Genomic DNA, 24,787 nt, shown 5'->3' on the forward strand with positions numbered 1-24,787 from the left:
ATGTTTATATACAAGCAAACATGGAGAGGCATGGCTTAAAAATATGCAACAGTGTTCCAGCAAATAGTATCAAAATTAATAGCGCTGTGCTTAGTGTAGTTAAATAGAACAGAGACCTGGTACAAAAACACAGTACACGCTCAGTCAGTGCTTGTATTGTGACATACGAGATACTTACATTTAACTTGCACTGTGATATTAAAAGTATATGGTGAATAAAAATGACAACCAACTCAAGTAAAACACATTCACACAATTATCAGAGACCATTTATTTCAGAAAATGTGTAAATTATGCTGTTTATCCACAGAAAAAAATACATGTTAAAGTGTGTAATTTTTTTTTTTTTTTTTACACAAAGGTTAGCCTACAACACAATGTCCTTTTCTCCTACTTGTACTGCTTCTTCTTCTTCAGGAGAGCCTCTCGTAAAGCAATCTAGATTAAAAGACACAAAAAAAACCCATTTCCAGTTCAAATGCCAAAGTAGTTTCTTGTTTATATACACATTTGTAATAGGCATGTGTGACTTACCTGTTTCTCTCTGAAGGAGCGTTTGCCTTTAGTTCTGACGTTCTGACTGTGCCTCATCATCATGAAGTTCTTATTTCTCCTCTTCTCCTTGTTGCTGCTGCTGGCGTGTGGGTTTAGCTTGGTCCGCTTCTTGACAAAGTCCTTCCTGTCTGTCCGTCCCGCCTAGGAAATCAAACACATCGTTAGGCCAAAATGCTAAGAATAAATCAGGTTTACACTTTGGAAATGCACTGAGAGTTTCTTAATCTCCCCAGAGTCAGTGTTTCACATGGTTTCATATGCATGAACTGATTTTTTTAATTGAAACAAATCTGAATCTGCTCCACATTTGCATCACAATTTATTCACCATTGCTGTTGCCAGTCGTGTTTCCTTGTCCGCTTTTGGTTTCTTGTGCAGTCTCTCAATATCTCTCAATGTCAGCAGCTCTCCTCTGGGGAAAAAATAAATAAGATGGCCATCATTCTCAACAAGCTAATCAGCACAAAGGCCCGCAGGAGACTGTGAACCTGAGAGTAAAACTGTTTTGCACAAACTATTAAGATTTCAATAAAATACATTTCATTTTATGTGCCTTGAATGTTTAAGGTTCATTTCATGCCCTTACTTGTCTCGCTCGTCATCACTGTCCACATTTTTCCTCTTCTTGCCTGGTGCAGCATTGACCTCTTTGGCCATCTGGACCAGACTGATCTTCTTGAAGTCATCTTGGGTGAGGAGCCTGCTGGCGCTGACCGCCGCTGCCTTGGCTTTTCTTTCTTCAGCTGTCATGCTTTGAAGCTTCTCTGCCTGATTTAAAAAAAAACAAAAAACAAAAACAAAAAAAACCAAACAAACATGAAAAACCAGAACAGTTTTATAAATATCTACATCTTATTTCTACTATGAAACAGTATGAATAATGAGGTTTTAGCAATCTGTCAAGCTATGTTTGTTAATTTTTTTAAACTCACCACTTCTCCTGTATCTTCATCAGATGAGTGGTGAACGTCCACCCACTCCCCATCTTCATCATCATCACTAATACTGGCACTCTCCCAGCCGTCTGTTATATACAACAATACAAATATATTATTCACACATTCCGTACGTACACAGAGAGCGCGCAGGTGGATGTTACAACAGTGGCCAACCTTCATCGTCCTCTCCCTCTTTGTTCTCCTCCTCCACCTCCAGGACCTCGGCTCCGGGGATATAGTCTTTAGCCTCGAGCTCTCCGTAGTCTTTGATCTTGGCCTCTGCCGATGCCTCAGTGGGTCTCCCCTGAATGACAAGTAGGGTTTATACTTACAGACGTGTAGCTTCAACTATTCTAGGAACTGGAAAACATTTATGAATATATAACATATTGTCCCAGGTGATGAGAACGGGCTGATCGCCATCTTTTATCTCCTTTGTACTTCTTGAACGTTAAGAAGAATTTTATGGTTTATTAACATTCATTTTACATTCGATTTTTGAGTGTGCTGCCACTACTTGACTAGTTAAGTCAAGAAAACATAGCAACTCACAATTCACTCAAATGTTCATAAAATATCTTTTTTCCTCATTTTACTGCAAATCGGAAGGCAAATCATCATTTTTGAAAATGTTTTTAAGTTCATATAGACTCCTATGAAGCTCACCCTATCCTTTCTGTGCAGCATCTGTGGATTAAGACTCCTGAACAACTGGATAAGTCCTCTGGCAGACATCATTACATCTGAAAATCAAGGCAGTGTACATCATGTGAACATGAATACAGACTTCAACACAATCACAAAAACTTGAAATAGAACAATTACTTACTCTTGTCTTTGTGGGTCTTGTATTGGGACAGGTCCTGCAGAAGGTCCTCGTTGATGGCGAGCGGACAGCGTGCTGCCACCTCCCTGATGGCATTGAGACTGAAACATAAACAAAAGTCAGTTTTATTATAAAATTATAGAGTGATACTAAAGAGGTAGCTACAAAAACACTGTATATACACTCGCTGGGCACCTAACAGACTTCTCACTGATGAAAATAACTAAATCACCCGATCACATGTCTGCAACTCAACTCATTTAAGCACATCGTCATGACGACCTGAGAAAGATGATATAAGTGACTCTGAAGTTGTTGGTGCCAGACAGGCTGGTCTGAGTATTTCAGAATCTGGTGTTCTGCTGGGATTTTCCCACACAACTATTTCTAGAGTTTACAGAGAATGTAAAGAAGAACAACATAAAAGCATGGCTCTATCCTGCTTTGACTCAACAATGGTACAGGGTGTATTTTCTTGGCACACTTTGGGCCCCTTTTTATCAGTTAAGCATTTGAACGCCACAGCCTACCTGAGTTTGTCCCTGAGCATGTCCATCGCTTTATAACCAGTGTACCCATTGTATGGTAGCTGCTTCCAACAGGATAACACACCATGACTCAAAGCTCAAATCATCTCAAACAGTTTTCTCAAAACGGGACAATGAGTTCGCTGTATTGAAATGGCACCAGATCTCATTCCAACAGAGCACCTTTGGAGTGTGGCGGAACAGGAGACTTGATTGATGTGCAGCTGATAAATCTACAGCAACCATTTGATGCTGTCGTGTCAGTTAGGAAAATCTAAAGCTCCTTCCTGAATCTGTGCCACGATTACACGGAGGTGTACCTAATAAAATGGCTGATCGGGGTATGTTATAGGTTTAGTTTGACTCATTTTGTAATTCACAGCATCTTTTGATTATCGCATAAAGATCTACTTACCCCACAGTCATGACTTCCCCAGAGTTTCTCTCCGTCACAAAGTTGTTGGCGATTGTCATGATCACAGGTTCAATGATCTGCAGCAGAACAGTTTTAAACAGGATGAACAGTGTTAAACTACCGTGTTAAATCACCTTAAAACGACTGAGTAAATGTGAGTAAATGTACCTCAGGGGGAACGAGCTGGTGGGAGGCCTGAGCAGCACAGAGAAGAATCTTTGTCACATCTGCAAAGACAGCAGCTAGTTAGAAAAGTCTCATGGATGAATGATTTCTCATGAAAATTCTAATTTAAATGTTAATAATAATAGCTTAGCTAGTACTGCTATGTATCAATTTAGAAAATTCAACTGAGAAAGGACACCAATGTTTATATCTCATCTAGCTGGTGGACACTGGGAGATGAACTTTTTGTTCTCAGGTAACACGGTACAAACAGACATTGCTGATGAGGTATCACTCACTAAAGCAAGAGCCAGTTATTTCCATTTTATTCAAGAGAAGGCAGCAGACATCCCCAAAACTGGGTCTAGATGAATAAACAACAGTACAGGACAGAAAAGAGCATCCGTTTCTTTAACTGTGAGTTGTTTTTACCTCTCTGATGAGGCTGAAGAAACCTCTGGATGAAAGGGTAGAAATTAAAGAGGAAGAGCTGTGAAAGAAAAAGAACACCAAGTGTTTACTCGCTAGAAAAAATAAAAAACACTGCATACCTCACTCATGCCTCAACAGCTGCGATTTAAATGTGGAGTTCAATAGAAGCCAGTACATGTTTTACCAGACCCGACACACAGGACTGAAGGGTGCATTTAAAACTGGGTGAATCTGACTTGAATAAACTCATTCATGAAAGAACAAAAAAAAAAAAAAACAACCCAAAAACAGAAGAGTCACCGACCTCGTGGATTCCAACCAGTCGGGATATGAGCTCCATCATCATGATCTTAACCTCAAAGCGCTCCTTTGAGTCTTCCAGCTGCTTTAAGAGCTTCTCTGAGAAATCTAAAGAAAAAAAAAAGATTTTTATGAATGGAAGCCTAAATGACCTTGAGGCAAATTCTGTGTGTTCCATTTGCTGCAGTGTTGCTGAACAATTAGATACCTTGAGGGTCGTGAATAAGGTGAACTGCAGAGAAATTAAAAACTTCTGCTTTCTTCTTCTTTTTATGTTTCTAAGAGAAAATGCGAGAATAAAGAGTTAAAACAATTCATCCTAGCACAGCATTAAATCATCTCTCAGTTCTGTTTTCTAAGTGTCTTCTTGTCCTCTGGGTCGTGTCAACCATCTTAAAGTTACACAACTGGAATTAGAAACAGTGCCTTCAGTGGAAGGTAAAACAGTGGCACCTTGAGGACTTTCATAGCCTTTTCCAGCTTCTTCTTGTTCTTGGAGGTTTTCTTGCCAGTGGAGAATTTCGCCATCAAGTCTCTCGCTGATGGCCCTTCATTCTTTACAAACACACACAAAGAAAGCCCACACCAAATCTTACTGAATACTGCACAACAAATCCAAACCATATTTGTCTGTTTCAAATGCATTCTACCTTAGCATGAAAGAAAAAAAAAAATTCCATATTGTATCATAACATATCATACATCAAACTATCCATCTTTGGTGCTTACCTCGGATTCTGAGTCACTCTCATTTTTCTCATCTTCATCTGCTCCCAGGAAGAATTTAAGGCCTGCCACGAGGATCTAAACAAGAAGAGTGGCTGGTCATAAGCGCTAATGTTTCCACTTAATCAATATCATAAGCAAAGTATTTTAATATATATGTATGTAGGGCTGTGCGATATGACCAAAATCTCATATCCCGATATTAAGACATCTATCGTCCGATAACGATATAAATCACAAAAATGTAACATTTTCTGTAAATTCTGTGAATGTCGGGCAGCTCGACTTGCGTGAAGCGTTTCCAGCTGGGCTTCGCGTACCTGGAGTCGAGTGTTTTAACTGATGCATGAAACGATACATTTTTAGACATAGGTTGTAACAGCCGCCGTTTTCTTTGTGAGTATTTATTACACGGCGTGCTGCGGGGAAAAGCCTGTTCTAACGTTTGAGTCTAAGGTTTATTTTTTAGCACCTGACGGCTCTTTTTTGCTTCTCATCCGTAAATATTCTGCATCTTTCACGTGATTCAGTTTATTTTGAAAAGTCTCAACAGGATCTTGAGCTTTATTGTGAAAGGTTTATGTGGAAAATAAACAAGCGGACACGAGGTGGTTTTACCGTCCTTGTTGCCAACGACAACGCATAAAAACAAGCGCTTGTCCGTCTGTAGTGTGGTTATATTAAATATAAGAGAAAGAGAGAACTTTAGGAAATTAATATAGCCACTACAGTGACCATCAAAATAATGAAAAAATATTGCCGTAAACAGTTTATTTTGCGACACCACGAAACAAACGATAGCGTAAAATGAAACGATAGACGTTTTTATATCGTCATCCGATATATGTTATATCGAACAGCCCTATATGTATGTATGTATATATATACATACATACAATATATATGTATACATATATATTGCTTCCCCCCCTTCTCTCGTTGTATATTGTTTTCTTTACTTTTGCACCTTTGTGGTTCAGCTACCCAATTTTGCTGTGTAAGAAACCGCACAATGACAATAAAAGCTCTAAGTCTAAGCCTTAATACCCCAAAAATATACCTTTGTCACTTTGGAGAAGCACGTAGTTGTGATAACATTAACTGTTTTGGGATCATTCCTGCAACAAAAAAACAAAAACATGTTTGAAACAAAATAATTATACATTGGCTGTAAAATAGCCGCTTTAACGTTTCTGTTTCACTTTGAACCCACCATATGTTCCTTTTGTACAGCTCCACCATCACATCTAATGAGATCTTTGCTGCTATCGGATTACTGTCTCTCAGCATGGTGTACATGAAGTTCTGTAACATCTGTAACAAATGACAGCACAACACTGTCAGTGTAGACCATGTTACAAAGACTACCAAACAATATTAGGGTGCACAACAGCTGTGTACTTACTGTGTTGACCTTGTTGTTTTTATGTTTTGCGTTGATGTTTTTGATGTCTGCTACAATGTGTGTGTACAAAGTCTGAAGAGAGAAAAACATTGTTTACATGAAAGCAACAAAAACAAACATAAATAAACAGAAGCAATCAGAAGACTGTCCCATTGGTAGGTCTGCAGAAACTCTAACAGCAGAAAACCAAGTCCACAGATCAAAGTTATTAACTCATCACTACATAAGGCATTCACCAGCTAGCAAAATTAAACTCACTGGCCACTTTGTTGCAGGTACATGTTCAAAACAACCTGCTGAAGTTCAAACTGAAGATCAGAATGGGGACGAAAGCTGATTTAAGTAAAAATATCCAGTGAATAGCATGACTGCTTTAGGCAACAGGAGCTCAAATAACCACTCAGTACAACCAAGGTCTGCAGAAGAGCATCGCTGACTGCAGAGTACATCAAATCTTAGTACCAAATGAGTATCACAGCAGGATAACACACCATTTCACAAAACTAAAATCATCGCAAACTGGTTTCTCAAACATGACAAGTTCAGTTCACTGTACTCAAATATCATGTACAGCCACCAGATCTCAATCCAACAGAATGCAGGCTTTTTTAAATTTTAAATTCCTAAGTTTAAAAAGCTTAAAACCAACTAAAGCTACAGAACATGAACAAGCAGCTTTAGTAGCTTTATGCCTAAAACAGCTGTGAACTGGATTGAGTCAACCAGCCAAGTCGTTTAAAAAAAAAAAAAAAAAAAAAAAAAAAAAATCACACTCATGTTTACAGCAGCAACCTGTGGAAAAATATGAGGCTAATATTTTCTTTTTATTATTGCTCTAGCATACTGTACGAATAAATGTGTGTACATATATAGAATAAAGAATCCTGGCCAACAAATGGATAAGATGCCCCAGATAGCATGGTGGCACGTTGGCTCTCGAAATTCTTAATGTCAGGAGTTTCACTTCCTGCTTAAATCTTAAGAAAAAAAACAGCAACCTAAAATAATTTCTATTATCCACATATCACAAATGGTCCTCATGCTCAGTATTGATGTAGTTCTTGGGCAAACTGTCTACATGTTTACACAGACAAAACTTTTGTTTATCTTTATAAATACCTGAACAACAGCTTCCCAGATTGCTCTCTCAAAATACTGAGAAAAAAACTGCAATGCCCCTTAATTACACTGCTGTTTGGGGGAAACAGCTTAGTCTTACCTTCCTAAGCAGCTTGTCATGACATCGCAGCAGCTCAAAGAAGAGCTCTAGGAGGCCTGAGGCATCAATCAAGTCTTTATTCCTCAGAAGGATCAGAGCTTTGCAGAAAGTCTGACAAAGACAACAGAAACACATATAAACCATTCAAGTCTTTAGCAAAACTCAAGTGGCGGGTTCACATGAATCCTGGTGTATGAACCCAACCTCACCATTCGTAGGTCCGGCTCCAGGACTGTGTGGTAACTAAGTAATAACTCAGACAACTCTTTAGGAAACGTGGAGAGCTGCTGGGGGAAGCAGTGACCAACCTGAAGGGCAAAGAATACTTTTATTGAGACAACTTTTAAGATCCAGGACTATCCACTGCACCAAAAACACACCGGGTTACCTGAGCGAGAAACATAACGAGGTCTGCAAGCTCCTTGTTCGGTTTGTCAGGCTGCAGCTTAAAGATCTGCACATTGGACTGATAGTGTCGGTACTGTTGCAGAAACTGCGGACGAAAACAAGAGGATTACATGAGTAAAAAAAGGTTCATATTTTCCAAACAACTCTCCCAGCTAATACGTTTAGCAATCTTAGCTAACAACACTCACCTCCTCGACGTACGACTGCGGATCTCTTTTTATGAGATTCTGAAGTTGAGGCAGATTGTTTGGTAGTTTGTTGTTCTGTCGACCCGACATGGTTTAAGATTATATTATGTATGTGTTGCAGAATAATGAAAAGCAGCACTTCTTACAGGGCGAGCATGGCCAATGTGTACGCTGCCATTTAATTTGAGGGGATCCAAACGTCACATCCGGCCACACTGTCGTCACTTGTGTTTTCGGCTTTGAAGAAGCCCTCGTGTACAAAAATGGAAGGGGAGATAAATCGTTGAATTCAAAGAATGTAAAACAATGCAGAGTTTTTGTGTGATAATATTTTGATTTTATATTCATAAGCGCTCTTTATATTTTGCACCAACTTTTCTTGCATTTAAAAATCATGTAAAATATTTTTTTCAGTATACAAAGAGCATGCCTCTTTGTATACTTGAAGACAGTTCAATAATAATAAAGATAGAAAAATAAAAATAGAGAAACATGTCCAGTAAAGTCAGAGAGCTTTCCAACGAGTTTTAAACGGCGGCCCTGAGAGACTGCAACTTAAGAAAACACCAGCAATAAGAAAAACGCTGTAAAAGAACACAAAACACAACGGAAAACACCACAACAGCAGCACTCATAAGCTTCAGCCTCACATGGCTCCTGCACTGCTCCACTGACTGTAATGGAACAAGACGTCAGACGTGTGTTCCTAGCAGTGAACCCGAGGAAGGCTGCCGGTCCAGACGGATTACCTGGCAAGGTGCTAAGAGCATGTGCCCACCAGCTCACCCTCATCTTCACCAGAATCTTCAATCTGTCACTGGATCAGGCAGCCATCCCATCTTGTCTAAAATCAGTCACAATCATTCCAGTGCCGAAGAAGTCTCCCATCACCAGCCTGAACAATTACCGCTCTGTGGCCCTCACGCCAGTAATCATGAAATGCTTCGAGAGACTAGTATTTCAGCATATCAAGGACTACCTCCCCCCAGAATTCGACCCCCACCAGTTTGCATACCGTGCAAACAGATCCACAGAAGACACCATCGCCATAGCCCTCCACGCTGTGCTGAGTCACCTAGAGCAGTGGCAGAGCTACGTCCGAATGCTCTTTGTGGACTACAGCTCAGCCTTTAATAAAATCATCCTGGACATCCTCATCACTAAACTGGTCACTCTTGGCCTCCCTCCACTCACTGCCTGGATAAAGGACTTTCTTCCAAACTGGCCCCAGACTGTAAGACTCGGCCCTCATCTCTCCTCCACTCACACACTGAGCACCGGCTCCTCACAGGGCTGTGTGCTGAGCCCCCTCCTGTATTCTCTCTACACCCACGACTGCAATTCGACCCACGACAACAATCTCATCATCAAGTTTGCAATGACACCACGGTAGTTGGACTTATCTCAAAGGGAGACGAGGCAGACTACAGAGAGGAAGTCCTGAAGTTGGCAGCCTGGTGTTCAGAAAACAACCTGGCACTGAACACTAAGAAAGCCAAAGAGCTCATTGTCGACTTCAGGAGACACAACACTGACTTATCCCCCCAATACATCAACGGGGAGTGTGTGGAGAGGGTCCACACCTTCCGGTTCCTTGGTGTCCTCATCTCCGCTGACATCTCCTGGACAGAAAACATCTCAGCAGTTGTCAAGAAGGCCCAACAGTGGCTGCACTTCCTGAGGGTCCTCAGGAAGTACAAGCTGGACTCCAACCTGCTGCTGACCTTCTACCACTCCATTGAGAGCCTGCTAAAATACTGCATCACAGTATGGTACGGCAGCTGCACTAAGGCGGACATAGCGAGGCTTCAGAGTGTAGTCAAGGCAGCACAGAAGATCATCGGCTGCCCTCTCCCCTCCCTGATGGACATTTATTCCTTCCGCTGCCTCAGCAGAGCAGCAAGCATCATCAAGGACAGCTCCCACCCTGGTTTCAACCTGTTCAGCCTGCTTCCCTCAGGGAAGCGCTACAGGTGCATCAGCACAAAGACCCACAGACTCAAGAACAGTTTCTTCCCAAAGGCCATAACCACCCTTAACTCATACACAGATAACACAGTCCCAACCCCTCATTTTCCCATTTCCCTCTATAAACCACCACTGTGCAATACCAAATTCTATGTGCAATAACCCGAATTGTATATACATAACACTATTTATTTACATATTAACTTTTTTACACCGGACTGTTTATTTGTACATTTCATATTTTTTTTTCTGTTAATGCTGTTGATATGTATATAGTGCTGGAGAACCATGCAACCCCCACTCCCCCAGGCTCCGAAAGCCTGGCCAGCCAACATTGTAGGGTCGACCCAATCGGTGTGTCTGCGCTGAGCTCTAACCAACCTGAGATCTCATTGCAGGATTACATGAATCCACGTACATTTGCACACATACAGAGATAAACTCCACCAAAGAAACCAAATTCCTAGAAATCCAAACAGAGAAATGTTTGCACACACATATGATTATGCCAACCAACCTCATATCTCCACGCATGCACACATTAATGCATATACTTTGCACACATACAGAGTCACCCTCTCTCAAAAATGTTATTCAAACAAATGTTGAAGGAACATACACACACACATATGAATATGCGCGGAGGTACACAACTTTTTTTCCAACTACAGTACCTTGAAAAACCTTCACACATTTTGTCACTTTACAACAACAAAAGTTAATGGATTTTTTTTAGATCTTCTGTGATAGACCAAGACAAAGTAGCACATAATTGTAAAGTGGTACAAAAATGATACATGGTTTTCAGAATATAATAAAAATCTGAAAAGTGTAGCTTTGATTAGTATTCAGCCCCCTGTACTCTGATACCCCTAAACAAAATCCAGTGATATCAATTGCCTTCAGAAGTCACCTAAATAGATAATCAAGTTCATCTGTGTGTAATTTACTCTCATTATAAATACAACGGCTCTGTGAAGGCCTTAGTAGTTTGTTACAGAACATGAAAACCAAGGAACTCACCAGACAGGTCAGGGATAAAGTTGTAGATAAGTTTTAAGCAGGGATGGGTTATAAAAAAAACATCTAGAAAATGGAAAAGGTTTGCTACAACTGCAAGCCTACCAAGACATGAGTGTCCACCTAAACTGACAGACTGAGCAAGAAGAGCACTGGTCAGAGAAGCTTCCAAGAGACCCATGGTCACTCTGGAGGAGCTGCAGGTGGGAGAATCTGTCCACAGGACAGCTGTAAGTTGTGTACTCCACAAATCTGGCCTATATTGAAGAGTGGCAAGAAGAAAGCCATTGTTGACCGAAAGGCATCAAAAGTCCCTTTGCAGTTTGCCAAGAGCCATGTAGGGGACGCAGCGAACATGTGGAAGAAGGTGCTCTGATCAGACGAGACCAAAGTTGAACTTTTTGGCCTAAATGAAAAGTGCTACGTGTGGCGGAAAAATAACACTGCTCATCACCCTGAAAGTAAAACGTGGTGGTGGCAACATCATGCTGTGGGGATGCTTTTCTTCTACATTGACAGGGAAGCTGGTCAGAGATGATGGGAAGATGGATGGAGCTAACTCACATGGCAATCCTGTAAGAAAACCTGTTGGAGGCTGCAAAGGACTTGAGCTTGGGATGGACACTGACCTTCCAGCACGACAATGACCCTAAATATACAGTTGGAGCGTCAATGGAATGGTTTAGATCAAAGAATATCCATGTGTTAGAGGGGCCAGTCAAAGTTCAGACCTAAATCCCATTTAGCATCTGTGGCAAGACTTGAAAATTGCTGTTCACAGATGCTCTCCATCCAATCTGTCTGAGCTTGAGCTATTTTGCAATGAAGAATCAGCAAATATTTCAGTCTCTAGATGTGCAAAGCTGGTAGAGCCATACCCCAGAGACAGTGATCAGACACATATGTGCTGTTCCACAAACGTGATGTTTTTATTGTAGTCACTGTAGCAAGTGAGATCATGGAGAAACATACAGGAGAGATGGAATGAAAAGATCAAACAACTGATCTTAAGTAAGCTTTACTTAGTTTTTTTGAGGCAAAGAGTTTGCATAATATTTTTGAGTTCTAAATGAGAACTACTGAGGTTGTACAGTGTACTCAAAATAAATAAGTTGCCCTAACTTATTCATCTTAAGTAAGCTATACTTGATTTTTTTGAGTCAGTGAGATTGGATAGTTTTGAGTTCTAGGACCTAATTAGATTATACAGTGCAGGAAGTACAGAGCCCTCTGATAGGCAGCCAGGCAAGACTTTCTACAAAAAAGAATATAGACTATAATAGATTCAATAGATATAACAGAGCGGCAAGTAATGCTAAACATATAGCACCATTAGTAAAGACTAGGTCAATTTGAAGTACAATGTTTTTAGGTTTAACAGTCACTTTACCACTTTAAAACCTAACTATTAAGGAGTCCTGAGAAAATAAAGTTATAAAATAACTGCGGTTCATAGATAGCACCCGAAGGAGAGTTATGTAAATATATTGTCAACCCATACTGACACAATGGGAAGCCTCTCTTTTACAGAATTACGTGTGCCAATGAAACATTTTGACAGTATGCCTATAAGAAAAAGCAGCCTTGAAAGCAACCATAAAAATGCTGTCCAGTATGTATTGGGCAATATAAGCTTTATTTTGCATATCTGGGTAACTAAACAGCCGTTTAAAACAATCATGAATATGTTTGAACACATAGCAATATTTCCAGAATTGTTTTACAATTATAAAACACTGAATTTTGGCACCACACGGTGGTTAAAAACTGGTAAAAGACAAGCCATCTCTGCTCCAATACCTCCTGCTTGAACGGGATGTAGCAGATGTAGGCAAGTAGATTAAATCAGGGCATTTAAGATGAATCGCTACATATAGATGGGCATGGATTACATGAGAACCTGTAAGACAAACATTGCAAAGGAGTCATCAGACAGTGAACACAATGTAACGGCTCTAATGTGTAATCTCTGTTGAAGACCACTGAACTGTTGACTTACTTATACGGTTGATTTTGGAATCACAGTTTAAAGAGGTCTGCTCTCTGATAAAATATAATCTCAAACTACAGCTTTAATTATCTCTTGAAAAGTCAATAGCCTCCATAGAGATTCAACATCAAGATCCTTCTTATTCCGTAATTGTGCAGGAACTGTGTGGAGCGCAGATGTAGTCGTTCTAGTAACCCACAGTTATACAAGCTGTAATCTCTCTCCCTCCAGTGGTGTTTATTAGTAAGCAAATAAGGAAAAGCCACGTTAGGTTAATGCTTCTACGGGTGATGTTTAGTATGTGATGGCAATCTTCTTATAGACAGAACAAAATGCACACATTTAGGCTGACAAATATTCTCAAAAGTATGCTAAAATGATTTATGTACTTAAAAAAAAAAAAGAGACAAAAAAAAGTAAAAGTAAAATATTTCATTCTTTTTTTTCCCCAAAAATGAAACATTCCTCTACATGTTATTTAAAATGTATCCAGTTTAATTTTTCAGGAGATGAATATGTACACTTTTAATTTCATCATTTGCCTCAGGCAGTGAGCAGTTTACTGTATAATAGATTTACAGAGCAAATACTGACATAGTATTCTGTCAAGGCATGTTCCAGCATCAAAATAGGCTTCAAAATACATAATATTGTTCCACATAAAATAGAAAATCGCTGATAATATTATAATTATTTTAGGGTATCCAAAAATCTGAACACCCCCCCGCCCCCATCAATGTACTCTCGTGCGTGATAATTACAATGACAATCAGCAGTTCTTATAGATGCATTAAAAGGGAATAGCAGCCAGACGGGGGGAGGGGAGGGCGGACAGGTAAAAAATATACTTCTTCTAAAGGATTTACTCTTGAGCAATCAAATAGATTAAGGCAATAAAAAAAACAAAAGAAAAGAAAAACAAAACTTGTAGTGTAATTTGGCAACTCTCATTTTTGTTTTGCTTTCATCAAAGAGTCACCCAGCCTCCACATGACAGCGATTCAGGGTTTCTACTATCCTGAGATGTTTTCTTCTGCTTGAAGGCATCGGAGGACATAGAGGATCACTTGATAGCAGAAAATATACTGCTCCTGAAAAAAGAAAAGAAAAAAAAAAGAGGGAAATTTGAGAGAAAGCTTGGGAGCTACTAAGATGTGTAAATACTTAGTAAATGCTACTAAGCTTAAAACCAAATCACCTCTGTTTGGACCATTCCTTGTCTCTGAAGCCTCATGTTCCTGACAACGTCTGAAATATCAAACTACCAAAAAAAAAGAAAAAAAAAAGATTAGAAGTGATACTGAGAAAAAGTTATTATTAAATTTAGAAGATGAAAAATACTGACATCTGCATCTTTACTGATGAGACCCAGAACCACATCAATGCAGATGAGGGTCCCTGAACGACCAATGCCTGCACTGCAGTGTGTGATTATAGGCCCCGACTGATGAACGTGTCGCATGTAGGATATGAATGTGAGCAGCTGCTCAGGTTGTGAAGGTGTCCCATGGTCGGGCCATCCAGTGTAGTTTAGATGAGTAACAATCTGGTTTTCATTAGTCTGGAAAGAAGGAAACTCATATGTCAATGTGGACAATTCAAGTAGAAACATCTTAAATTAGGGATGTCAAACATAAGGCCAGAGGGTGTGAAACAGTCCAGCAAAGAGAAAATTAGGAGTGTGTAGATTTTGGACTTTCAACTGCTGTAAAACTAAGACCCATCACCCCTAATTAACATTCATATTACACCACAGTAATAGTCTGATATTAATAAAACTAAAAAATTAAACTTGATGTGAAAAAACATTTTAACTAAACTAAACATACAAACTAAACTTTTGAAGAAAAAAAAAAAAAAAGCCACGATGTAAAGTTTGACATCCCCGTCTTAAATTATCTGCACAATCGATCTATACACCGATATACATGATATATATTTACCTGGACATCTTTGACCTCGATGAGACGGATGACGAAGTTGTCCAGGTGCTGGTCTTTGATAAGTGTTATCTGTAATCTGTCATCCACCATCTCTGCCGTCCTCGGCGTGTCCGGCCAGTACCGCTGACATTTGACTTTCCCCCCCTCAACCTCCTGGGTCATCATTGCAATCACATTGGACTTCTGCTCCCACACCATCTGCCAGAAGTCCCCTAGAGTAGTGGGTAAGGGTCCTTGACAGGCAATGTACATGAAGTTCTCGTCCTTCACCGACATATTAATGAAGTTGGCGTTGATGTAGCCTCCGTCTTTGCCGAGGACAACACGAGTTGTGTCAACTAGAAGAGACATCATGAAAAACAAGTTTCAGGATTAAAATTTGAATTCAGAGAAAAAGTACTAAAAAAAGGCATTAAAGTGCAGTAGATGTACTGTATATAAAAGACGATGTAGCCTCAGACCATTAATGGAGGCACAAGTGCTGTGGTTGGAGCATGAGGGGACAGTAAACATTTTATTGACAACTTTGTGGTTTCAGTTGTTAGTTCTTATTTAATAGAGAACAAAGTTTATTTTGAGATGGGACTACTTTGCACATGACAAGTCCCTACAGTTCAAGTGTGGAGTGTGTAGGGGTGGGGAAGAGGGAACTGATAAAGCATAGTATCATAATATATTGAGTGGCAATATTGTATCGATATATCCATCCATCCATCCATTTTCTTCCGCTTATCCGGGGCTGGGTCGCGGGGGCAGCAGCCCAAGCAGAGAAGCCCAGACCTCCCTCTCCCCAGCCACCTCCTCCAGCTTATCCGGGGGAACACCAAGGCGTTCCCAGGCCAGATGAGAGATATAATCTCTCCAGCGTGGCCTCCTCCCAGTGGGACATGGCCGGAAAACCTCACCCACGAGGCGCCCAGGAAGCATCCTTGTCAGATGCCCAAACCACCTCAACTGGCTCCTTTCGATGTGGAGGAGCAGCGGCTCTACTCTGAGCCCCTCCCAAATGGCCGAACTTCTCACCCTATCTCTAAGGGAGAGGCCAGCCACCCTTCGGAGGAAGCCCATTTCCGCTGCTTGTATTCGCGATCTCGTTCTTTCGGTCACTACCCGCAGCTCCTTACCATAGGTGAGGGTAGGGACTTGAGAGCTTCGCTTTTACACTCAGCTCTCTCTTCACCACAACAGACCGGTACAGCGTCCGCAGCGCTGCAGCCGCTGCACCAATCCGTCTGTCGATCTCCCGCTCCCTTCTCCCATCACTCGTGAACAAGACCCCGAGATACTTAAACTCCTTCACTTGTATCAATATAGGGACACCAAATATTAGCATCTTATTATATAAAATGTCAATAAAATTATAACTCTTTAGTACTAGCATAATAAATCAATTACTTTTTCAATCCAAAATAGCATTCAGCATGCGGGACGAAGTTGGTAAAACTACAATGGACGTATCAAAGAAAGAAATCAGGAAAGTGCTGTCTATATAAAAATATGGACCCATTTTGGAATTTCCTAAAAAAGGGAAAAAAAAAAAGAAAAAAGGATGGAATAAACACATGGTATTTAAAATGAGGTCCACATCAAAGTAAAATACTCTTGGGATAATACGCGTATAAGGGCTCATGTCACAAACTGCCAAAACTTGCTGAGAATGGCAAGGTAACCAGCTCAGCCCAAAAACCAACCAACACTGGGCTCACTTAGTTTGACAAATCTAGGCCCCAATTTAGAGGAAGTCAAGAAATCACCTATTTTATGTGAAAATATCTGCATCCACACAACACAGAGAAAAAATATGAATAGGGAACAGCATGTTAAAAACACTGAAAGCCAGGTGTGCGACACTTCTCTACAGTGAAGTCAAGGGTGACATTGAGGAAAGTTTGCGAAAGGGTTGCAATAAGTTGTGTTGGAAAAGGTCATAAAGTAGAAAATATTGCAATATATGCTATTGTAATGTGACAATGTATTTGAAATTCAATACTATATGTTGGGTTAGTATCATTATAATATCTTATCTCGTATTTTTGGCTTTCAGGTGATTCCAGTTACTCTGACAGTGACTTTGCGTTCAGATCCACACTTCGTTTGTCATACATGGACCAAGATGGGGACCGCTAAAACGCTCAAACTGAGATTTCACAACAGTAGTCTACAAACCAGTGGGTGATGTCACAGTGGCTACATCCATCGTTCATATACAGTTCATGGTCCATGATATTAATAGTGATCACATAGGGAACTGCTAGTTTTTCTTACAGGGGACAATATTCTTATAGCGGTTCTTCTTCTTGTTCTCCTTCGTCTGACCGATCAAACAGTCATCCAGCGGCTGGAGATTCTGAAGATTCTGCCAGAACGGAAAATGGATATTCAGAAAAATCTAATGAAAACTATTGTCATTTATTCTTTGGCAATGAAATTCAAAGAGTCATACTTCAAACTCCTGTAGAGGCACTTTCTGTTCCAAAAGTCCCCTCATCGTGCGAACCACGCTGTTGAGCTTTTGTCCTGTGTACTGGCCATCAGGGACCACTCTGACAAGGGGCAAAGAGGTCAGCTCGTCCTCTGTGATGATTGGCCCGTCTGTGCGAAGACATAAACGAGGGAATTAAAAGTTTTGTAAGTAACTTATGACAATTATTAGCATGTATTGTCTGAGACATTGACTCCTACCATCTTCTGACTTTGAGTTCATGTTTTCAATTGGCAGTTCATCGCTTCCCCACGTGATTTCATCATCGTCTGGCTGCCCAGCACTCATCTGCAGGTAGCTGTTGGTTCAACACAAACAGCCAAGAGGTCTTAATATAAATGATGTACAACCTTAAATGTGATGAGTGGACATCTAAAAAGTAAAATCGTACTTTTCATTGTGTGGATCGTCAACACTTTCCTCATTCCATCTCACCTTTCGGGAGTTCTGCAGTAAAAAAAAACCAAACAAAAAACAAATGACACAAACAAAACAACATCATAAAAAACAGACTGTTGTTTCTGTGGTTTCTCAAATGATTAGTTTGATTTGTACCTCAGGAGAATCTTCTGGTATAGAAGAGCCATCGCCGTCCGTGTCCTCCGAAAGCTCTGTGCTCTGCTCGGTCTCTCTCCTCTCTCCCAGTTCACCATCATAGTCTGTGAAATATGGGAATGTAGTCCATGTTGTTTTTTTTTTTACACATTTATAACTTTCCAGTTCATTCTGCAGCCTGTGTGTGTGTTATACCTATAGGTGGTATGACAGGACACAGCTTAGTCTTCATGCTACTGTCGCCACTCAGACCTGAAAGAAACACGAGCAGGTTGCTTTAGAAAATATTCAGAAAAAAAAATACACTCATAAGACAGAAGTTTAAAAAATACAAGTGCATGATTTTACCAGTATTTCCATTGCACTTGTCGGAGTTGATGGGTAGAGAGGCCAGGTATGTGTTTGGGTTCTGGTCTGGTGGTCTGGATACAATAAGATGCACCAGGCCTTTAGTTTTACGGATGGTGGTGACAGCTTTGGTATGGGACACACCTGTCATTAGCTCTTCATTCACCTACAAGACAGAAAGCCAGTCAGTCAGTATACAGTCTCAGAAAATCCACAGAAAATCCTTTTCAATTATTTACAGAATGTTTACAAAAAGAAAATGCTTTTTGTAAACATTTTGAATTTGGTGCTATTGTAACACAGAATTTAAGAAATTCATGTTAAAAATAAAAAAAAATTCTACAATTAAATCACAATGTAATGTGTTTTGTTCAACAAAGCACATCGCAAGTCCAAAACCACTCACTTTAAGCAGCCTGTCTCCTACTTGCAGCTTGCCTGAGGACTCTGCTACTCCTCCTGGTGTGATGGATTTAACAAAGATCCCCCTCTCCCCTCCAATTACGGAAAACCCCAGACCTCCTGACGGCGGCTTCTCCAGATCTACCTTTATGAGCTCTTCCTGCGTTTTCAGCAAACAAATGTGCAGTCACCTTTGATTTGTCATTCAACACTTCAGTAAGTTACTTTTTTTTGTTGGTTTGGGTAACTGTCTGTGTTCCATTAACAATAACACCTGATGAGCTGGGAAAACATAACCAACAGAAGAACATGTTTTCACCCCCAGGCACCAACATAATTAAAAAAGAAAAAACTCACCTCTAAAGGACAAAGTGCTGCGAGACCTTCTGTATCTCTTAATTCTTCCCCTTTAAGGAACCCTTAAACAGAAAACAAAGCTTTCACACCATCTTTAAATGTTTGACAAGTAAAAAACTTAATATAAGTAAATGTATTCTTATTTAGATCGATTTATCAGTGCATCTGTAAGTCACATTTCTTTAGATTATAAAGCATACCATTCATGGTGGATGAAACCGTTGTGCTAACATTGTTGTTGAGAAAAGAAAGACTTTTCTGCATAGAAACTGGCTTTCCATCCCTGTTAGAGTAAATAAAAGAAAATAAAAGTTACTGAGATTATTGTTAAGATCTTGTATTTTCTGTAATGTGCAATGCTATTAAGACAAAAAACATAAAAACAAGCACCCAAAAAAAAAAAAAAAAAAAAAAAAAAAAAAATATCACAAAGGATGGATGTTATTCTTTTTTACCTTGTGGCCTTTAGTGTGAGTTCACTGGGGGAGTGCTCCAACAGCTTAGTGCTCTCACTGAGAGTCAGGTCCTGGGTAGGGGCCCCATTGATGTAATGGATTAGGTCAAGTGGCATTAAGCTTCCTTCTTTAGAGGCTAATGAACCCGGAAGAATATCTTTCACATATAAGACTCCATACAAACTGTCACTACCACCATCCAGTACCAAACCTGGAGAATGAATAAAGAATGAAAATATTTAAATTTGATTCTTAAGAACTCATTTCTGATGCAACATTTGGGAAGAGTTTCAAGACATTAGTGGCTGGATATGAGACACACCAGTGATATTTTCTTTTCTTAATCAAGGTTGTTTCTTACCCAGTGGTTCTTGGTTCATCTTAAAGTAAATGTCAGGCAGCAGATGAGCTTCTATGGGGGGTTTAGGAACCTCCAGGACCCTCCCTACCACCAAGTCAACCACCCGAGGGGCAGCACGCACAAGATTGACCACCTCAGTGTGGCCCATATCGCTCACATCAGTGTTATTCACCTGCAGACAAAAAAACCCAACCCATTCATTCAATGTGTAATGGTTTGGAAAACACAAAGAAACAGAGAGCCAGACTGTTTCCAGTTTGTATTTGATAACCTCCTCCATATCTCTGTGTAGGTTTTCAGTCATCCAGGTCATAAAAATCCAAGGAGCTTGGAAAGAAAAGCGACTCGACTTCTTTAAGTTTCCATAGTGTTCATTGATGTAGTTTCATTCTTTAGTTGGATACCTACAACTGAGGCAGTGGAGACTGTCAGAAAACGACTACAGCAAGACAGTGTCTTAGAAAACAGAACTAGCTTTACCCCCAATCAGATTTGCACACTATTAGACCTCTGCCTTAGCGCCACATAATTTAAATACAACAAGGATTTCTACAGACAAAAACATGGATGTGTCATGGCCTACCCAGTGTCATCCATTGTAGCCAACCTTTACATGGAGCTAGTAGAAAGTAAAGTTCTTGGCTCTTTCAGAGGGACAGCACCTAGCCACTGGTACAGATATATGATACAGACTGTTCACATCAACAAACAAAGTCACCAGGGAAGCCATTTCTGGACCGTGCTGTGCACACTGAGGAGAATGGAAACCTCAACATTAAAGTTTAGCCCACACACACAGACCAGTACCTACTTTGTGACTCCCACAACCCTCTGGAACACAAACTTAGAGTAAACAGGACTCTGCAAAACCGGGAATAAAACATTCCCTCTAAGCTAGACAGGAAAGAAAGGAACACACACATGTAGAGAAAGCTCTTAAAACATGTGGTTATCCCAACTGGGCTTTCATCAAATCAGCAAAGAAGCACAGTAAAGAAGGTCACCAACTAGGGAGAAACAGAAGGACAAACGGAACAACATCCCTTATGTAGCAGGTTTGGCAGAGAAGCTCAGGAAAATTTTCTCTGAGCACGAAAACCCAGCCACACAGTCAGACAAAAACTGTTTCATGCCAACTCCCAAACACATACTAAACAACAGGAAAACCAAACAGCCACCTCATAAACACATGGCACAAGACAGAAGAGCCACCTCGACAGGACATCTGCATCTAAAGGAAAAAGGTCACTCTTTAAATGATGCTAATGTTCACATGTGAGACAGAAAAGGCAGATAGATGGCTTCTTTCACTCCTCTTGCAAACTATGTCCATGTGAATGACCATCCTTGACCAGAGGGGGTGGCTTATGACACCAGCTGTCTGCCATCTATAATCCAGTTTTGAGATCCCTTCCCAGGTGTGTTAACGCCCACTTACATCTTGCGTCAGTTGATCTCAATAAGTCACACAATAGGGGGAGGCAAGGTCTCAAAATGGTTTCACCTGAAACCTCTGTTGATAATGATAATCCACACCCTTTTTCACACCTTGGCACATTGTGAATAATGGGAATTTATACCGTGATCATTCGGTCCCCGGGCCTGAGCCTTCCATCTCCTTTGGCTGGATCCTGGATGATGTCATGGATGTAACATCCATGATCATTGCCTTCAGTGAGGGTGAAGCCAAGGCTGCCCTTTTCTGACTTCACCAAAGAGACCTGTAGCTCTACTTCCTAACAACAACAAAAAAACATAACTTCAGTAACAGGAATAACATCTTGATCCACATTTTAGTGGAAACCCTCCTTAAAAACTCTTAGATTATGATTCCCTTCCTCAGTTCTTACTGGGACAAATTCATCTCCATCCTGTCCATTGCCAGGTGCAGTGAGGTTCAAGGGCAGAGGTAGTGGAGGAGGCAGGGGATCTGGGCTTGGGGAAGACAGGGAGGACACCTTCGGGAAAGTGGATGACTCCAGATCAGCTCCCATCGGGGATGAAAGTCCCCTGACCAAACATCCACAAAGCCAAAATTTAGCAAAAACACTAATAATCACATTTATAACTGATAATGCTAATCGAGTATTTAAATTTAGATGCATTACCGGTTGCTGAGGTCTGATCTTGTCATTGACAGATTTGAGGAATAAAAAGCTGAGTGCATGTTGTCATCCAGATGACCACTGCTGTCGTAGCGTCCCAGTCCCGGGTTGCTACTGGAGGTCTGGTAAACACCCCGCTCCCAGGTCTGCCTGCTGTTCTCCACAGAGCCTGCGCTGAAAGCTTCTTCCACCTCCTCATCCCCATCGGTGCTGTCGCTGTAGCTGTTGCGTCGGCCAGGGGTTCTGTGTAGCAGCCTCTCCAGGGCGTCTTCCACAGGGCCCTGTTTCTTACTCCCTGGAGCAGACGTGAGCCTTTCTAAGTTCAAGCTGGGCTCTCCAAACGTCCCTGGCGCCTTTCTAGGCGATGGCTTAGGTGTCTAGGAAGAAATTTGGTTCAATTTAAGTTTTCAACTAATGCTTGAAAGACTCTCAGTGATGAGGAAAATATTAAGTGACTCACCAAAACTGCAGTGTCCATCTCAGGAAGAATGCCATGCTCAGGTCTACAGAGAAGCAAAGTCACCTCTTGACCAGTTCCTCTCAGGGCGGATATCACCTCCTACACAAAGTGTAAAGGAACCACAATTTCAGACATATTATGGCTTCAAATAACTTAGTTCCCCATTTAAAATCACACTGAAACAAATTGTATTACATACATGTTGTGAGAGTCCTTTGAGTGGGGTTTGATTGACACGCAAGATGACATCGCCCACTTTGATACGACCGCTTTCTGCAGCTGGCTGGCCAGGAAACAGTTTTTTAACCCTCACCATGCTGGAGCCAGGGGGTTCGTTGGGGATGTTCTCCTCTCGGCTAAAACTGAAACCCAGGCCTGATGTGTTTTTCAGCAGGCACACCTCAAACACATTATCTGTGAAACAGAAGACATGAATTTGCAGTTATTGCCATAGATGGTCGATGAATGGTCACACAGAATAAGAAAATATAAAACCAGACTGGATGAATTATAACTTAGTATAATAACAGCCATGTAATACACTAACAACCTGTAGAGGGTGTACCCAACCTCTTATAATTACATGCAAGTAAATATAAGGAAAGGATGTTCTATTGGGGGGGTGGGGGGCTCAAAACTGGATTTTATTGTCTGATTTGGTAAAATATTTAGTATATTGGGAACGTGACTAAAAACATACAACTTCAGCACACGCCTGAAACACAAAACAAAAAGTCCATTCCCAACTTATATTTATAACCAGTTAGAGAGAGCACAAAACTAAAGAAAGTCCAGCTGTTGTTGCAGAAGAGCAATTTGTGTAGATTCTGCCCATCTATTCAGCTCTAATAAAACAGTAGTGTGCAAACAATGGGTTGTACACACATGCTCATTTGATTTTAAGTCTTGGTGTAACACTGCTAAAAAAAAAACATACATTGTATGACCAAATTTGATTATTTACAGGTGGACACAAGTATCAAAAAGAAATGGTGCATATACTCTTAAAAAGTCTATTAGCCTTTCAGAGTAATTATAAAGTAAATGTTAAATCACATATGTTCAATAATGTAGAAATTTACTTTAGAAGTCTGAAACTACTCTTTTTTTTTTTCTTTTCTTTTTAAATCATTTGCAAACAAGTCTCCAGTAGTACAGGAATTACTATTCGTTTCCATTACATGTCCTGGATGGACCCTTACATTCTCGCCTACAGCAAAGCAAACTCGTATTGCTTATGGTTGCATAAGAGTTAGAGGAGGTTGTCTACTATTCCTAAGATCAGTGGCTTGATCTGCTGTGTCCATATGTGGAAGCATCCTTGGACAAAATACTGTAAAACGCCTCTGAAGCACCTATCTGGGCTTTAAAAAGTGGCTGCAGGTTGCAATATAAAAGTAATTCGAGTGCTAGGTGAGGGTACAAAAACAAAAAAACAGCACTATAGAAACTACAGTCGTTTTACCATGACTAATCTAGGAGAGGGTGGAACATGAACCAACTAACCTAACTTACTTGATGGTGCAGTTAGATTAGTTATGCAGATAAGTTAATACATCAAAGAGCTGGGCAGCAGAGTGGGGCATGTGTTGCCTTGGAGCAAGAAGGTTTGAACCTGCCCAAAGACCCTGCCTGTCAGGTTATTCTAAAGTCCCATTTTGGTGCAATGGTAAGTGGTTATCTGTCTCTCTGCGACTGCCTGTTGAAAAGACAAGTGGCTAATTTTTTTTTTTAAAAACCCTTAAAATTACAACAATAGCGTGGTGTGCCAGGATGAGAGGCTGAAGCAGAGGGTAAAAGAGTCTTCATGCATTAAACACGTGAAATTCACTGAATCGCACAGGAAAAAACTGGCACCAAATGAATATTAAATGTCTGAACCTAGCTTTGTTGCAGTGCTACGAAAGAAGTCAAAGGATAATCCCTCAACCTGCACTTTGCTGTGCATTTATTAGATTACTGAAATTAGACCACAGAAAACAGGAAAACGCATTATAGGGTGCGTTAAAATTGGATCTCCAATCCCAAAATAAACCACACCACATCCTTTACCTTGTGTGATGAAGCTGTACTCTGGTTTTTCTTTGGCTTCGAGTGGCTGCTCCTTGTTCTTGGTCAGATTTCTGTCGTAGCCGGTGGCAGATGGTGGAGTGTTCTTAGGTGTGAGGGGAGCGTGGATGCTGTTTGCAGGTACGTGACCCCTCTCCAGCAACAAGTGCACTGTCTGAGCCATGCAG

At 40.6% G+C, this 24,787-nt stretch overlaps 2 protein-coding genes across 5 annotated transcripts in view; both read right to left on the bottom strand.

Moving 5' to 3' along the window:
• Positions 1 to 256: 256 nt before the first annotated feature.
• Positions 257 to 8,322, bottom strand: sdad1 (SDA1 domain containing 1). The gene is made up of 22 exons (XM_003451488.5): positions 8,105 to 8,322; positions 7,897 to 8,001; positions 7,718 to 7,816; positions 7,509 to 7,619; positions 6,290 to 6,361; positions 6,098 to 6,198; positions 5,945 to 6,002; positions 4,888 to 4,962; positions 4,612 to 4,713; positions 4,367 to 4,436; positions 4,163 to 4,266; positions 3,859 to 3,916; positions 3,430 to 3,488; positions 3,262 to 3,338; positions 2,323 to 2,420; positions 2,160 to 2,236; positions 1,668 to 1,797; positions 1,488 to 1,579; positions 1,142 to 1,323; positions 883 to 967; positions 535 to 696; positions 257 to 438 (listed from the first exon to the last, which is right to left on the bottom strand). Exons 1-22 carry the CDS (start codon positions 8,192 to 8,194, stop codon positions 391 to 393), a joined length of 2,055 nt encoding a protein of 684 aa, XP_003451536.1. The 5' UTR covers positions 8,195 to 8,322; the 3' UTR covers positions 257 to 390.
• Positions 8,323 to 12,709: 4,387 nt separating this feature from the next.
• Positions 12,710 to 24,787, bottom strand: part of ptpn13 (protein tyrosine phosphatase non-receptor type 13) — a 53,053-nt gene continuing 40,975 nt past the window's right edge. For all 4 annotated transcript variants that reach the window (XM_019361000.2, XM_013275213.3, XM_013275211.3 and 1 more), the window contains 22 exons: positions 24,603 to 24,774; positions 22,750 to 22,964; positions 22,551 to 22,649; positions 22,094 to 22,467; positions 21,836 to 21,995; positions 21,566 to 21,721; positions 19,986 to 20,157; positions 19,625 to 19,835; positions 19,370 to 19,452; positions 19,170 to 19,231; positions 18,817 to 18,972; positions 18,411 to 18,576; positions 18,258 to 18,314; positions 18,063 to 18,166; positions 17,899 to 17,954; positions 17,708 to 17,805; positions 17,469 to 17,617; positions 17,291 to 17,381; positions 15,026 to 15,363; positions 14,428 to 14,643; positions 14,281 to 14,343; positions 12,710 to 14,173 (listed from right to left, as the gene is read on the bottom strand). In XM_019361000.2, coding sequence (XP_019216545.1) covers positions 14,096 to 14,173; positions 14,281 to 14,343; positions 14,428 to 14,643; positions 15,026 to 15,363; positions 17,291 to 17,381; positions 17,469 to 17,617; positions 17,708 to 17,805; positions 17,899 to 17,954; positions 18,063 to 18,166; positions 18,258 to 18,314; positions 18,411 to 18,576; positions 18,817 to 18,972; positions 19,170 to 19,231; positions 19,370 to 19,452; positions 19,625 to 19,835; positions 19,986 to 20,157; positions 21,566 to 21,721; positions 21,836 to 21,995; positions 22,094 to 22,467; positions 22,551 to 22,649; positions 22,750 to 22,964; positions 24,603 to 24,774 — 3,276 coding nt within the window. In that variant the 3' untranslated portion in view covers positions 12,710 to 14,095. The remainder of the gene's footprint in view (positions 14,174 to 14,280; positions 14,344 to 14,427; positions 14,644 to 15,025; positions 15,364 to 17,290; positions 17,382 to 17,468; positions 17,618 to 17,707; positions 17,806 to 17,898; positions 17,955 to 18,062; positions 18,167 to 18,257; positions 18,315 to 18,410; positions 18,577 to 18,816; positions 18,973 to 19,169; positions 19,232 to 19,369; positions 19,453 to 19,624; positions 19,836 to 19,985; positions 20,158 to 21,565; positions 21,722 to 21,835; positions 21,996 to 22,093; positions 22,468 to 22,550; positions 22,650 to 22,749; positions 22,965 to 24,602; positions 24,775 to 24,787) is intronic.

Source organism: Oreochromis niloticus, linkage group LG7, assembly GCF_001858045.2.
Source record: "Oreochromis niloticus isolate F11D_XX linkage group LG7, O_niloticus_UMD_NMBU, whole genome shotgun sequence".
NCBI classification, from domain to species: Eukaryota; Metazoa; Chordata; class Actinopteri; order Cichliformes; family Cichlidae; genus Oreochromis; species Oreochromis niloticus.

Excerpts from the sequence above, each read along its gene's own strand:
- sdad1 (XM_003451488.5), bottom strand. The coding sequence starts at position 8,194 with ATGTCGGGTCGACAGAACAACAAACTACCAAACAATCTGCCTCAACTT. Across the intron at positions 6,199-6,289 it reads AAAACAACAAGGTCAACACA|ATGTTACAGAACTTCATGTA; the intron begins GTAAGTACACAG and ends CATTTGTTACAG. Across the intron at positions 4,963-5,944 it reads GCTTCTCCAAAGTGACAAAG|ATCCTCGTGGCAGGCCTTAA; the intron begins GTATATTTTTGG and ends CTTCTTGTTTAG.